Below are 16,664 nucleotides of genomic sequence, written 5' to 3' on the forward strand. Positions count from 1 at the left end.
AGTACGAACCAGTTAGCCAACATTGGTAAATAGCAAAACACAGAGTGCAGATATGAGCTTAACCATTTCACACTCTTGTAAAAATCTTGTGTTCTTTTTGAAACCCAAACATTCATTGTGTGTGTGTGTGTGTTTGTTAGTCATTGATTCTGCATTGTAAAACCCTTTTCTTCCTGGACTAATATCCAAGGTCCTAAAAATCTGTCACTCTACAGTATGGCTTTTTGTAATACGGTAATCAGAAACAACATGTAGCCTACACAGGCAGGCCCAACAGCAGATGGCACATGAACAAAGCTTAAAATCTTTTTTTTATTATTATTATTTTTAAATCCAAATTGCAGCAAGGTTTAAGGAAGGAAAAAAAGTGAAAAAACAAAACTTTTCTTTTTTTTTTTCCATTAAACCTCTTGCACATGGAAGTAACTGAATACTGCTGTGAAAACGTTAGCAAGAGGAGATAAGAGACTGAGATCTGTTCTTCTGATTTGACCCTTCAGAGACAAACAAAACAAACCGACCCTGCACACAGTACGATGCAGATATCCATTTCTCCATCTTACAACAACCCCATCCCCTGTAAAAAAAAATCAAAAAAAATCATGGGAGCATGGTTGAGACAACTCATAGCAGCTCATGCAACACCCTCACGCAGTGTTAACCATTCAAACAAACACACTCACATGCATAATTTCAACTGGACTCTCGAGTGGATCTCTCCAATGCTTCCAGTTGAGATAGCGTTTTTATTTTTATCTGTCGATACCTAAACAGGACGGCCACAGGATTTCCCTTCTATAAATATATTTGTCTCTGAAAACTTTCGTCTTGAGCATGAAACGGCTGAAAACTAAAGGAAACTTTAAATAACGGTTTGTATAATAAAAAGCACTGTGAACAATACAACTCTTCCAACTTTGTTATGAAATGAGGCAAAAAGCGAAATCCTGCTCAGCACAGGCAACTGAAAACAAAGGAAATAGTCGTGTTTCCTGAATCTTGTCAATTATGAGGTTTTTTTTTCTTCTTCAGAACGGTTAAGTTACCTCTGGTGAAATAATATTATTAAAAACCCTTTTTGAACACTTTTTTTTGGGAAAAAACAGCATATGAACGCTCCATGTGTGTCAGCGTAACATCTTGATTCAGATGAGTAGCCGAGGCTGGAAGACAGCTTGTGAAGTGGAGGGGAAGGGGGGTGGGGGGGCAAGCGCTTGGTTTCGGCTGTACAGGCTGTAAAGCCTCAGTGATATTCTCTCACAGTGTCTCTTGGATAACAAATCAGACCAACAAGCAGATGAAGCAGATGCAGACTTCTAGTCTCTTATCCTACATCTTTGTTCTATTGGATTATACCTCAGCTTAATACTATAGCACCATCTGAAGCAATTAACACAAGGCTTAACTTATTTTCTCTTTTTTTTTTTAAACGGTTAACTGTGTAACATTAATAGAGGCATCTTCGAGAGATCAAATCCAGTTTAATCAGAAAGACACACCTGTCTCTAGAACAGAAAAGGTCAGATGGTTGTTTTTTTTTTAAACTAAGAAAAAAGTGAAAAAGTGCAAACAGTCTTTCCCACAAATCCCAGCATGCACCATAGTGGGTGGCAGTTGTGAGGGTTTTCTCTCTCTCTATATGGCAGTTCAAATGTTTCCAGTGTTCACGAGACACCAAGTCCCAACAGTAGCGGTTTGCTGCTAATGCTAATGTCATCTACAGACACACATCCATTCAGTGATTGCCTTACGCACAGAGTCTGTAGGGAAGCAGAAACAAACCTCGGTAAATCTAAAATAGCACTCAAACTGTTCTCAAATGGAATAAGGGCTTGGGATAGGTCCATCAAAGTGTTCATAGAAAATGTGGGTCATGGCAGAACCAGTAGGGCACAGAGACTGGAGGGTCTAAAAGACCTGAATTTGAGGAGGGGTCAGTCCAGCAGGTGGGGGGAGAGAGGGGAGGAGGCAAAAGGGGGGAGGGAAAGGGGTCAGAGTTCACGGTTCAGCTCGGGGTCAGTCCAGCAGGTGTTTGCGCGGGCCTACGCGTGAGCGGTGGGAGCGGCGGGCATCGGCGGTGCCGTCCATCTCTCGGCAGCTCTGGCACACGTATGTCTCTGGCACGTGGCTCTTGCGGATCTTAGCGCACGACAGGTGGATCCAGGTGTTACACTTGTTGCACTCGATCATGGCCCGTCCCGCAAAAGGCTTCATGCAGAAACATGTGACCAGGTCCCACGAGTCGTCATCTGAGGAGACGAGAGAGACAGAGAGGCAGAGAGAGGATCCACTGAGTCAGATTTTGTTAAACTTGTAACACAGAAACTCTGTGGTGGACGTTTCCATGCTACATTGCACTTGGCAATGCACTAAGGTTACTACATTTTGGTATGATATGTGCAACACGCTGACTAAAATCATGGATACACCGATTCCATTAGATCCTGGACTCTGTCTTTTAGGAAATGTAACAAACTTGAAACTAAGTCAGAGTTCCAGGAAATGTATTGACATAGCTTTTACTGTTAGATTCCTCTCCCTCTATATCAAAATGGATATCAGAAACTGTGACCTGTTTACCCTTAGAGAAGATCACCTATGTCATGAGAAATAGATATGACACCTCATCTGGCAAACTTTTATTGAATATATAGAAACATTACCCCTAACAGCTGTGGACTCTCTGTAAGCCTTGAACTGGTTCAATTGTAAATTGATATTAACGTCCAGGTACAATGTTTAAGATGTTTTAGTGACACATGCGTCACAATGTTTCATTTTTCGTCATTTTTTATTTTATTGTATTTATTTTTTAAATTATTTTATTTTACCATTATTATTATTTATTTGTTTGTCTTTATGATTTATTCTACTTTGTCTGTGGGAATGAGTTGTACTGTTTTTGCATAACTGAAAACCTCAAAATAAAGTATTGCAAAAGAAACTCTATGGTGTACGTAGATTAGATCCTTACTATGGGGTATAGGAATCGTTCTCAGACACTGGGAATCAAAAATTATTATCCCATTTAATGAATGGTTTGGAGAAATGACCAAAATAACCAGCTATAAACAATTGATGTTCAGGCTGAACAATAGGGAGGAGGTATTTATGAAATGATGAGGTCATAAATCATGTAATCATGTAAACAATAAGTCACGTCTTGACTGTGACTAAAGTCTGATATGTGGTGAGGTGGTGACTGAGTCGAGAGAGATTCTGGAAATGTTATTAACTTTGTGCATGCAGATACATGTGTAATTATTTTTGTGTTCGGATTAGTTTATGCAAGTCTTTGTGAGTGTGGGAAGGAATTATGTTGTTTTGCTCTTGTCATTGTTCACATTCATTTACGTATATATGTTGGTCCTTTTGTTGCGCTGTTAAAAAGCAATAAAATCTGAATTACAAACTTGTAACAAAGTGTTAATCACATGAAACCTCACCTGAATCTACCATGATGTCCTCGTCCTCTCCCGATCCGTCCTCGTCTCTGAACACCACCTGCTTCCCCTGGCGAAACACCGTCCTGCTTCCTGCTAAGCCCTCCACCTTCTGCACCTTCACCACTCCTTCCTCAAGATCTCGGCCGTCCCAGTATCGACGCTCCTCCTTGGGCTCCTCCTTGCAGGGGGAGGGGCTCGGCAGCCGCTCGGGGTGGAGGGGAATGCTGATTTCATCCTCGGGCTCCTCTTTGATCATCCGGCCACCGAAGGAGACGGGGTACTGCAGCTCCTCTGAGACGGACGAGTGGGGTTGCTGCTGAGCCTCGCTCTCCTCGCCCTCCTGATGCTCCCTCTCCTTTCTCCTCTTCTTCTTCTTCAGCTTGTCAGCTTTCCTGCGGTCGTCCGGGTGCAGGGAAGCGATTGTGTGCTGCAGAAGAGGAAAAAAGAGGAAGAAAAAAAAAAAAGCACACGTATGTCAGAAGGGATGAAGACGAACATATATGTTAAAGGGATAGTTCACTCAAAATTGAAATTTCACTCATTATCTACTCACTCTCATGTGGACTAAGGGCTGGGAGAAGTTTCAGAGTCCTCCGTGCCTTCTCGGAGTTACAGCGGGGCTCCGTGCAGCACTGCATGTCCATAGGACGGTTGCGAACGGAGCTCACTTTTCTTCGTGCAAAAAGACACACCAAGAAACATCCAAATACCTCCATAGTGCTCGTCTGTAATGTCCCTCTTGTATTGAAGCCCCGACATGAGAAATTGTTCCGAAAAAAATTAAATAAGTCTATATTTTAAGCTTGTTTGTAGCGGAAGCTCCCAGTGTCTCAGTTCACTGCTTTGCCTGAATCTCGCGTGATTTGCGGAGCCGTGAACTGGGTGTCTGCGCAAATCGTGCGAGATTTGCACAGACACAGGCAGAGCAGTGAACTGAGACACATATAGACTCATTTAATATTTTTCGGAACAATTACTCATGTTGGGGCTTCAATACAAGAGGGACATTACAGACGAGCTATGTGGAGGTATTTGGATGGTCTTTGGTGTGTCTTTTTGGACAAAGAAAAGTGAGCCCCGTTTGCTACCGTCATATGGACATGCAGTGCTGCACCGAGCCCCGCTGTAACTCAGAGAAGGCACGGAGGACTCTGAAACTTCTCCCAGCCCTTAGTCGACATGAGGGTGAGTAGATAATGAGTGAAATTTCAATTTCCAGTGAACTATCCCTTTAAAAAAAAAGGTGTGAAAGTGCCGGTGAGACATCAGTTCAACTCACTTCTTTCTTGGGGTGGCTGGACAGCGTGGCTCCTGGCTGTGGACGTTTCCGGCTCCTGTCCTGCTGGACCTTGGGTGGGCGCTGGGGGCAGGGGCCCGGGGGTCCCGGGGTCCAGCCATCACTGTCAGCTGTGCTGCCTGTACTGTTGGGTGGGCTGGAACTACTTCGCAGTGGAGAGTCCTGTGGCAATAAATTGACAAGTAGAGTTCAGTCAGTGAGTTTAAAAAGAGTCAAAAACACAGAACCGACACAAACAGAATCTATTAGAATTAAAACAATGTCCAAACATAAAACAGTTTAAAGTAAAGTATAAATAGCACGTCTTTATAAAGGTACAGGGATGAAATGGGGGTACTGCTATTGTTATTGACATCTTAATCTATTATAGCTTCTCATTTTTTGTTGTACATGTGAGTATGTGTGTGAAAAAAGTTTTCAGACACCCTTAAAATTTTACACAATTCCCTGCACATGCGGATCAGGAAGCGTTCATTTGGTTTGTCTTCAAGCTGTTGGTTCGTCTGAATTTCTGCAGAGTGTATCCAGCTGCTGAAGGACTGCATCTGCACTTCCTGGCTATCTGGCAGCAGCTGGATCCTTCCTGGCTGAGAATCTGTATCTTCAGGCCTGTTTCCAGCAGTAGGTTCCTTGTGTTTTAGCCATTTTTTGTCTCTGAAGAACTTTCAAATATGCTGGCTTTATATAGACAACACGGCACGGCAACAAAAATTGTGTCTTTTAATAAAAAAAGTACGATCTTCATTAGTGGATCACTGGTACCAAAATGACCCAATACTCAATTTCTTATCTATTTTTATGGGACCAATCCATATCTTTCAGTACAGTCACAGCCAAAATACTAAACAAATTCTAAAAAAAAAAAAAAGCTATTAAAAACTTAAAATTGATTGGTTCCATAAAAATACATGAGATATTCTGTGATCCACTAATGAAGGTTGAAGATCTGGGCGTCCGTGGGAATGTGTACAATTTTAAGGGTGTCCGAAAAACTTTTTTCCACCAGTGTATATATATTATCATACTATTGTTACTATTTTATAACTTATTATAGTATATATTGGAATTAACATAGGGAGAAGGGGTGGTATTTAATAAGATTTGGCTTCTTCCCACTCCTTTTGAACATAAATAATTAAGTTTCGTTGTTTTTATTTTTGTTGTTCTTTTATTATGTGTTCAAATAAACTTTCATTCATTCGTTCATATTATATATTAGCCTACATTACCAAGACCTTTATATAGTTTCAAGGGCTGTATCTGGGCACGGAGCAGCTTCAGACTACTGAGATTTCTTCTACCTTTAATGACACGTTTTGAGTGCCAGAAATTCAGCTGTATAACAATATAACACAGTTGGGTGTCAAACAGCCACCGTTAATGAGAGTGTGGGCACTGTTAAAGTACTGTCATGACAACTTGAATGTTCCACTATTGTTGCTATTACATTTTCAATTTAAACCTTAAACTATACTTGCTGTATTTGCATTATCAAGTTGGCACAGAGCCCATCAGCAGCAGCACGCATCAACAAATGATAAGACAGCCCTTACAACATGTGACACAATATGCACACAGGACGGGGGCGGAAATGAAAACAAAGATAGCACGTGTTAGAGAAAAACAGAAGAGCGACATGGTGAGAAAAAAACCTTCGAAGGAACAACCACAACTCGAGTGAAATGAGTCATAATTTAGAAACCACTGTGGCTGACGGGGAGGAAAAGGAAGTAAATTTGTCAATCACAGGTCGTGTGATGAGGAATTGTGCTCATACACAGTCACATTATTGAAGTGAAATTATTTTCTTAAGACATGCACTTCTCATGAAATGTTAAGCCATAGTATAGAAACTACTAATTTCACTGACGCTATCAAGGGTGTGACCATCTAACCAGAATTAACTGCTGTGGTTAAGGTTTGTTTCAGGGTGTGTTAACACCGACACAGACCCTTGAAGCCTGGGAGACGACCAAGACAAAAGAATCTGTTTAAGATAATGTCACTGTTTGCATATTCCCTCCCGTTCCCCAAACAGAAGCTGCAGCTCAGTGAGCCCCAGAAACCGCAACGTCTCGTATACAATGTGCTGAGTCAACACAGTTGAAGATTTAACAGATAACGATCAGATCAAAAAACTATTTTTTATTTTTACCCTTGGGATCATATTAATCAATGCATTTATATCTTTATCTGACATTTCTTTTATTCTAGTTGTTTTTCCACTTTAACAACTATATATTTGACTTTAGCTCGTTCACATAAGTTAATGTGATGCAACATAAAGAAACAGTCTTCAGGCTTGGTGGTAGCAAAGCTGACGAATGCATCCACATCAAAAGGAAAAACACCAGTTGAGCCTAAAATTACAGATGCTTGGGTGAAGATGAGTGTACATGCGTCGTCGTTTAACTCACCTCTTGGGGATATGGGATATAACCGGCATAGGCCAAGACGAAAGTGCAAAACTTGTTAAAATCCTCCACCGTCCTCCTCCTCCTGTATGGCGGACTGAAACCCTGAAACACAGGCACACCACTGAAACATTTGCTTTACAGCATCACTGAACACTTATTTGATTAGTTCATTGTTAATCACTTCAAACAAAGGTTCTCTGGTGGTGACCCCAGAAATGTCACTTGTTTGCTGCTTTTCCTTTTCTCTTGAGCATTTTAAGACCCTTAATTTAAACTTTAATGCAAGTCTCCAGCTAGGAGAAAGAGTAAATCATACTAGTTCACTTACAAAAAAAAAAAAGAAATCACTTCCAGTTGCCAGTCTGAACCCTCAGAGTTAAGTCAACTTTCTAACTTCACCATCTTAAATTTGCATCAGATAAGAAACCACAAATAAAAGCCTGACTGAAACAAAAGACTATGTTAAATTTGACATCAAATAACAAGCATCTTTGCTAAGTAATGTATGTAAACGTGCAGCAAAACCTCACAACACAACACAACACAACACAACACAACACAACACAACACAACACAACAGAAGTGTTGTTCTAGTGGTGATTAAAAATAAGGCGAGTTTGTTTGGTTTATTACATATTACAACATCAACATTGCCCAATAATTTGGATAAAAATGTGCATCAAGCCTGCCTACACATCCCGACATGGTGTTGACGTTTAACAAGTACTGATCGCCATACACACACAGACAGCCATACTAGTCTGCAGATTGTGACACTCGACGTAAACCAATGGAAAAAAGTAACGCAACAATAACATGTTGACTAACATGAGCTAAAGTTAGATTAACTGCATGGACATTTCACCCCCCAGCTCACCTCCTCTAGCGACCCCAGAAATGTCACTTGTTTGCTTCTTTTCCTTTTCTCTTTAGCATTTTAAAGACCCTTTAATTTAGCTCTTAGTGCAAGTCGAACAAAAGCCTAACGTTAACTGAAAATAAAGACAATGTAAACGTGCAGCAAAACCTCATAACACAACATAAGCGTTGTTCCAGTGATGATTAAAAATAAGGCGAATTTGTTTGGTTTATTACATATTACAACATAAAAATGTGCATCGAGGCTGCCTACACATCCCGACATGGCGTTGACGTTTAACAAGTACTGATCGCCACACACACACACACACACACACACACACACACAGAGAGCCATACAGCCATACTAGTCTGCAGGCTGTGACACTCGGCGTAAACAAACGGAAAATGAAATGAAACAATAACATGTTGACTAACACGAGCTAAAGTTGAATTAACTCCATTAGCCATTCGACCACCCCCCACCCCCAACCGAGTAGCACCAACTAAAAAAAAACGACAGCTAATGTTAGCTCGGTCGGCTAGCAACAGCTGAGGCTAGCTGCTTCTGGCTCGTGATAGTGAATAGTAGAGTTAAGCTGTCAAACAAAACTATGAAAGCATACAAGCATTTTGTATCAAAGAGTCACTATAAGCCACAAATTAACTAACAATAAGGACAAGATGTCGTTGAAATGATGATCGATTAGCCGGTGTTGATGTTAGCATGCTCCGCACTAAAGGAATGTTTTCTTTTCGATGAGGCTAATGCTAATGCTAACTCAAACCGAGAGACAACATCGCTCACTCTTACTCTCACAAAAGTGACATCGATGACTCGTTTACAATTTTAAAATGTCAGATTTTTGGTAGTAGAGTGGTGAAAGTTGGCAGTGTAGTGTAAAAAGCTTGTCCGAGTGTGTGTCAGTGTGTGTGTGTAACTTATCTGTAGCTACTAGCACTAGTGAGCTAACGCTACCTAATCAGCAGCTGCTTCATCGTGTGGTGGTGACAAGTTGACATCTGCTAACGCGCTATTCGTCGTTAAATAAAGATAAATGAATAAATAAATTAAAAAAATACACTTACCTCCGACTGAAATGCATGAGATGTCGATGGGTCCAAGTCACCCATCTTTCCTCCGACCACCTGGCGTTTTGTCGATAACGTTGACAGTACAGCAACGGGTTATCTACCTACCTACCTACCAAGCTAACACCACCTAACGTTATATTTATTACACCGCTGTAACGTCGGCGTTACCGATGCTCAGCTCGAAGCAGCAGCAACAGTCACTCACTTCTCCATAAACGATAATAAAACAATATTAATAACATGACTTATTGGGACCAGCGCCCAGAACAAACAAACAATCAGACAGACAAGAAGCTAACAACGTTAACAACCAGTCAGATTCAAAGTTGTGAAAACAAAAAAACAAAACAAAAAAAAACGTAACTCTCGTGAACTGAACGTTACTTCGGTGTTTGTTCCACCGACCGACCGACCGACCGACCGACCTGTCCGGTAACGTCTCCGTTTAATCCAGTTTACTGACTGACTGACTGACTGCTGCTATTGGGGGAGCGGTTCACTTCTTGGCTGTCACCGGCTGCCTGCTGTCCCCCCTCCTCTCCTCTCCTCCTCCTCCTCTCCTCCTCCCCCTCTTCTTCTTTTTTTTGTGCTCATGGCAGTTCGTCGACCCAACGATGCATTAGCGCCCTCCCTTTGGTTTATCTAGGACCAGGATATGTTTAATAAACATAAAATGTGACAGATTACACTTTGATTTTAATGAACACTTTTGTGTTTACAACATAACTAAAAACTAAAGAATAGATTCAAACATAGATAGATAGAAAGCTAAAAACAGGATTGAATAATTGGGTGTTGGTCTGATTATTTTTCTGGCTACACTTGTTAGTTATTTCTTTTTATGACTCTGATTGCAACTGTAATACCGCTTAATTATGTATTTATTTTATTTTTGGCAACATTTGTTAATTATTGGATACTTGTGTTTCTTTCCATGACTCTGAAATCATGAAGAGCTGTAATGGATATAATGGGAAATTGAATTAAAGGGTAGGCATCTATAAGCTAGACAGCTTCAGCCTACACCTTTTCGATCTATTTATGAACTAGTAGCTGAACTCTATAGGCCTATGTGTTCCTTCATAGTTTTAATGTCTCCAGTATGAATTTTAATTGTAGAAAGTGATAAAAAAAAAGAAAAGAAAAGAAAAAAGAATTGAATGAGAATGTTTGTCCAAACTTTTGACATGGTAGTGTGTGTGTGTGTGTGTGTGTGTGTGTGTGTGTGTGTGTGTATCTATATACCAGCTCTGGAAAACAATAAGAGACCACTCCCAAAATGATCAGTTTCATGGTTTTACTATGTGTTTGAGTAAAATTTAATTTAAAAAAATTTGTTTTATTCTATCAACTACTGACAACATTTCTCCCAAAATTGAAATAAAAATATTGTCATTTAGAGCTTTTATTGGCTGAAAATGACAACTAGTCAAAATAACAAAAAATATCAAGTCTTTTCAGACCTTGAATAATAATAATGCAAAAAAAAAAAAAGTTAATTAGTTAGTTAGTAGTTAGTTTAATCCCAGCAGTGGTTTTTATAATCTTCCTATAAAATCAGGTGTGGTTCAGGTGATCACCTCATCAGTGTCTCATTAAGTAGAATGAGTTGTGTTTGTGTTGGTATTTTAAAAAGAAAAGAAAAGAATGACTGTCATACATGTAGAGATGCTTTTAAGAAACATTTGTGAAAGTGGTCTCTTATTTTTTTCCAGAAAAACTCTTCTGGAAATCTCAGTAATCATAAATTCATGTTTTAAACATCTGTGTTTCCCTGTTGAAAATCTATTGGCTCCTGTGAAAACGAGCATCACTCCTATCCCCCTGCTTCTTTTTGTATATCTCATGATGATGTTTTACTATATGGAGTTATTGATGAAAGCTAGATTCACTACTGGGCAAAGCAGGCAGTTGCACCTCTCAGTGGCCTCTGAACTAAGACTTAGAGATGCTTTATTGATCCCAAAGGAAATTCAAGTATCAAGTATCCAGTAGCGCAGACATATACTGAAAATATAAGGGCATAGAAAAGCAATATAACACAGAAAAGTAAGAAGAAGAAAAATACACTATACACATCCTTATGAAACTATAGCCTATGTTATGAATAAAATACTCAAATAGAATAACTCTAAATGCCTCACAGTCACTGTATTTATTTCTGCATCACTATACAACACAAGATCATCTGAAGTGATAAGGCCAGTCGGAGGCTTATCTTGTTGAGAAGCAGTGTGTTGAAATTACACAGAAACAGTTTTGGTTTCTATGAGGGGGGAAACTGGCATGCATGGGCAAAAAGAAGCCTATAATTCATTAATCTGGCCAAGGCATCAAGCCAATCTTTTCTTAGATCATTGATTATACATCCATGCCAACACAATATCTAAAGCTTCCTCTGCTTTAATTATCTAATAGTGCTGATTTGGTGGTAACAACACAACAGTCAAAGCAAAATTGGGAAATTCTATAGCGTGGATGTCCAAATTCAGATATGGCCAACACTTGGAATGACTGTGCTTCAGATAATAATCACTCAACCTACAGCCAACTCTTCTCTTCAATCCACTTACGTAATTAAACATAAAATATGTGGTCTGTTAATCCTTTTTGTTAAAATAAAACTGCAGAGAAGTGCAGTTACAACATGCCTGTAATCAATTTAAAAACATAGATTTGTCAGAGAATATTGTTTTTTAAAAGGTAACTTTGTTTTTTTTCTCAGCCTGTAGGCTATATCATACTATAAAATGTGAACATGTGGATGATTTAGTTTGTATCTGTCTATCTCTATCCTACACTTGTTTTTATTTTAATTTCTATTTATCTGCATGCTAGTATGTTAGATAAATACATAATTGATTGTTATGATATGGTACTGAAGATCGTTGAAATCATTGAATGGCTAATTATCTATGATTTGTGCAGCTACAGTATGTGTGTGTGAATTTTTTCCCCCTCTTTCTCATTCAAATAAGTAGAAAATTATGAAAATTAAACAAACAAAAACAAAACAGAAATAAATAAATATTAGGTAACACTTTATTTTAAGGGGTCCTTGTTCCTGTGTATCTACCTAATTAATTACAGTGTAATTACCTATGTAACCGTATGTAATAACATGTACTTACATTGTAAATACATAGTGTATTTTGGTGTACTTACAGGTCCTTGTTACACTTGTAATAAGAAATGCCAAAGTGGCCTCTCTCTTTGCACAAGCACTTCTTATTACAAGTGTAACAAGGACCTGTAAGTACACCAAAATACACTATGTATTTACAATGTAAGTACATGTTATTACATACGGTTACATAGGTAATTACACTGTAATTAATTAGGTAGATACACAGGAACAAGGACCCCTTAAAATAAAGTGTTACCAAATATTGTCATGTCAATACATAGGCGTGTAATAATCACTGTTACCATAAATTCCATTAAATGCCAGGAAGTACATCAAATATCTTTTCATAGTTTTCTAAAAAAAAAAAAAAAAAAGTTGTGTGTGTGAGTTTATGAGCGTCCTGCAGGGGGCGATGATGTAACGAGCAACGATTTCCCACCGGAAGTGCTCGTTCTCGTCTTCCGGTTGCTGTTTTGTTTTGAAGGCTGTTCGCGGGTTTCTATGGTTTCTTGCTTCTTTTTGAATGAGAGTCAAACTCAAACTATTTTGATTTAAACCGCTTCGTGTTTAACATGTCGAAAACCACAACTTGTCGGAGCTTTATCACCGCGACCATTAAGATATTTGGAGAAGCTGAAGCTATGATTGTTGAGGCTTCAGTTGGGTTGCTGCAGAAAGGTTTCCCCTCTGGTGTTGTTCAGTTTGGTGTCCAAGTTAAACATCTATGAAGAGAGCAGATCGAGGCAATTAAAGAGGAATAAGATTAAATAAATAACTTTAATCCTAATTCCTCTTTGAGAAATAATGTGGAGGCTTACTGTAAGGAAAACAAATGTCAGGGAAACATTTGTCACTTGCTTTATTTTATGGTGTGCAAAAGAACCAACAGCTTTTAAGTGCCAGTGCTGTGTCTACAGACTCTACACACATTTACAAAGTGAAATAAGAGCCGTAAAACTAGTCCATATTGGGCGTTTTTTCCTTTCTCTCTGTGGTAGATCGTAGCCGGTGCTCTTTGGGTAACCACAGATGTCAGAGCAACACCAGGAGTTGGAAAAAATGAAGAGCAAACTGACAGTAGGACTATCTTCTGTGCCACCGACCAGAGCCAGAAGTGAAGAAAGCACAAGGAAAACGTAGGAAGCACAAAAACACAAGACTTCACTGTCAAAGGTAAGTTGACAAATCAGACTTGGTGCGTTCCAGTTGTAACAGAACATTTACTTACTGCAAACAAAGATTATCTATTGACCTCAGAAATGTCAGTTATTATAGTTACACATGGGTGAATAAATATAGTCTACTAATTGACAGTAAAGTAATGATACAGCAACTAATGTGTAAATTAATGATGGTCACGATGGTGCAATTATTGGTGTCCTGCACAAATGGATACAGGTTTATGTCACTGTTCATCTCTGTCTTTGTGAAAACATGGACTCAGCAATGACTTCCAAAGGTCAGTCTGAACCCTCACCGTTAAGTCTTACTTACAGTATCTAACAGCTTAAATTTGCCTGACTGAACAAAATACAAGGAGATGTTTCTTCCTTTATCATTAAACAAGTAAAGAATTGCTAAATTAGACAAGAAATAACAAGCACAATTGCCAAGTTTTTTTTTTTACAATGTAAATCTGCTGCAAAGCCTGTTAACACAACAGACGTGGTCCTGGGGAAAGTGATAAACCATTGGACACACTTTTGTCATGGATGTATTATAGTTAGGAAGGAACTAGGAATTTGTTCTTCTAATACATCCTTGACTTTTGTGCAGTGTTTCTTGACCAAACAAACCTTATTCTTTTGGTCTTCATATTTTCTAGTTAGGGCCACGGGCACATCGCACCGGGCACTGGTCCCAACAGCTATGAAATAGCTGCAGGGACCAGTGCCCGGGCGAAGACAAACTTGTTATCTCTCATATCATATGCTCAAAATATCAGAGAGACTTACAGAATTTACAGAATCAGCCTCTAAGTGCGGCCACGTCTGTCTCTGCTCCTCATTGACTCCAATATTTTCTGAGAGAAGCAGAACGGCCTGATGTTTTAAAACTGCCAGCGTCGCCAAAATATTTACTGTAGAAACACCAAATCGTACCACATTTTTCAGTAAGTCCTTAGAGCAACGTGTTCTGTGTTTTGTTCTGATAGGAGTTACCGTTTTGTCATGCTAAGCCTAAATGTGAGGCCGGTGCAGAGGCAGAAAATGGCTCTTTTTCTCCACGTTTCTGTCTGTCTCAGCCTGCGGGGGGCCCCTATCGCCGTGGTAACCTCTTTGATCCTCAGGCCAGAGCTCGTTAACTTCATAAACAATCCACCTGGCGCTCGTTTAAATGTTTATAAACACAGACACAGCTAAATCAGACTGACACAGGATGCAGCTACTAACTAACTATGTGTCAAGTCAGTCACACACACACACACACACACACACACACACACACACACACACACACACAGACTCTAGAGCCAGCTTCATGTGATTACAGTTACACACACACACACACACAGGTAACATACAAATGCGCGCGGAAGCGCGCACTCCTCTCCCACACTCTAACACACACAGGTAACTTCATGTGATTACACACACACACACACACACACACACACACACACAGTTAACCTAATGTGGTTACAGCTCCTCCATATCAGTGCTTATAGAAAGATGATCATGTGTCTGTCTGATCAGCTCTGTCTTGACCTTAAGATCGTGGGTTTGATTCCCATGTTGACAGAGATGGCACAACTGGCAGTAGCCCCGTGGGCCTTTCAAAATTTCCCCAGAGGAAATTTTCTAGTTTTGTTTATCAGGCTACAACATAGACATATTCTAATAATAATAGTCTAATTGACTGTAAACTAACAGTACAGCAACTCATGCTTAAATTTATTAAGCTCACATTTAAGTAGTGCTGTGTTGTGCAGTTATTCCAAATTTGTGAAGAGTTTCTCTGATTTTGTAGAGTGTTTGTGTTGTTCAATGTGTTTTCTTTAATTGCAGTGTTGAGCCCTCAGGACCACCATAGATAACGTTCGTTAATGTTCACCATGGATCCATTATAATCATGGATCTATTATAAAAAAATATAAATATTTAATATAATACATCCATCATGTAAAAACACCAGTAAGGCGGAGTAATAGACAGAATAAAGTTGAAAGTCAATGGAGTCCCTCTTGGCTATAACTTGGCCGGATCTAGTAGCCTATATATTTTGTTAGTCTTTTCTTTTTAGAATAATAATGTATGTGTGATTTTTAACAGAATTAACAATTTGGTGCAAAGTTCAGTTTTTATTACAGTCAGAACTCGGGGGTAATGAAAAATGTTGATTGCTTTGCCAGTTGTGTGGAGGTAGAAGAGCCTGTCCTCCTGCCGGGGGCGCTGTGTGGTGTCAATGCGCCGCGGCACCGAGCAGCTCCAGCTCCTCTCGTTGGTTCATGTCCTTCATGTCACGTGACGTGGAGAGTGGTTGTGTTTTTCACAGCTGGATAAAAAAAAAAAAAAAAAAACAGAGAGAGAGAGAAGAGAGAAGAGAGAAACGCTTTGTCATGTTTCACACTCTTTACCCGTCTGTGTATGCGCGCGCGCACGTGTGTGTATGACAGCTAACATTAGTCAGCAGGCCAGGACACACTCATTAAGTCACACTTTGTCCCGTGGACTTTGCAGATTAACCGGATGCAGTTGTTTTGAAATTATCAGCTCCGTTTGCTCTGTCTCGCTGTCTCGCGCTCGGTTCTCTGCTCTGGCGCGTGGCTCCAGCTCCGCTTTTATTTGTTTTCCTCCTCCACACCGCCGCCTCTGATTTAGTTTTTTGTTTCTTTTGATTTTTTTCTTCTTCTTCCATTTGGTGATAATGGGTGTAAATAAAACCTACATCAGTATCGGCTACGCGTCGTTCGGTGTGCTCATGGGCTTCTCTGCTTTCCTGGTGTGGAACATCGTGTACAGTCAGCCGTGGACTGCAGCCATGGGAGGACTGTCAGGTAAACACACACACACACACACACACACACACACACACACACACACACACACACACACTGCCTCTGTCTGTGCTGCAACTATAAATCTGATGTGTTTTTCTGTCAATGTGTGTGCGCGTGTCTATTTCAGTCTGTGACCCCCCTCCTGGTGTCCTGTTTAGGGTGACAGCAGGTTTCACTTGTTGAAGGGCAGAAGTGTCAACTGTCAAGTCAGATTATTTTATAACTTTATAAGTCTTATCAGCTGGACATATTTGAAATAGTGTTTTTGGTTTGTTTTTTTTACACTTAAAATGAAAGAAATACTTGTTGGGAAAAAAAATAGAAACATACATTGTAATTGAAAAGGATGTCAAAATAGCTAAAAATGTGCAATAAAGGTGCTGAAATATTTAAAAGAATGGTGGCCCTGAAGGCTCAATACACT

At 39.7% G+C, this 16,664-nt stretch overlaps 2 protein-coding genes across 2 annotated transcripts in view; one reads left to right on the top strand and one right to left on the bottom strand.

Moving 5' to 3' along the window:
• Positions 1-1,409: 1,409 nt before the first annotated feature.
• phf13 (PHD finger protein 13) lies at positions 1,410-9,659 on the bottom strand. Its single transcript, XM_085775929.1, has 5 exons — positions 9,108-9,659; positions 7,161-7,262; positions 4,726-4,905; positions 3,447-3,873; positions 1,410-2,249 (listed from the first exon to the last, which is right to left on the bottom strand). The coding sequence occupies exons 1-5, from the start codon at positions 9,150-9,152 to the stop codon at positions 2,017-2,019; spliced, it is 987 nt and encodes a 328-aa protein (XP_085632055.1). The 5' UTR covers positions 9,153-9,659; the 3' UTR covers positions 1,410-2,016.
• Positions 9,660-15,883: 6,224 nt separating this feature from the next.
• The window catches only part of LOC146987004 (heme transporter hrg1-A-like), a 349,260-nt gene continuing 348,479 nt past the window's right edge, over positions 15,884-16,664 (top strand). The window contains exon 1 of the mRNA XM_085775959.1: positions 15,884-16,237. Within this exon, the coding sequence (XP_085632085.1) occupies positions 16,108-16,237 (130 nt within the window). The 5' untranslated portion in view covers positions 15,884-16,107. The remainder of the gene's footprint in view (positions 16,238-16,664) is intronic.

Source organism: Trachurus japonicus, chromosome 5 (assembly GCF_045865225.1).
Source record: "Trachurus japonicus isolate A0001 chromosome 5, Traja_1.0".
NCBI lineage: Eukaryota > Metazoa > Chordata > Actinopteri > Carangiformes > Carangidae > Trachurus > Trachurus japonicus.

What these genes read in the sequence shown, in the direction of transcription:
- phf13 (XM_085775929.1), bottom strand. Translation starts at nt 9,152, where the DNA reads ATGGGTGACTTGGACCCATCGACATCTCATGCATTTCAGTCGGAG. An exon ending in ATATCCCATATCCCCAAGAG is followed by an intron (nt 4,906 to 7,160) that starts GTGAGTTAAACG and finishes TTATTGCCACAG; the next exon opens with GACTCTCCACTGCGAAGTAG. An exon ending in CCAGCCACCCCAAGAAAGAA is followed by an intron (nt 3,874 to 4,725) that starts GTGAGTTGAACT and finishes CCTCTTCTGCAG; the next exon opens with CACACAATCGCTTCCCTGCA.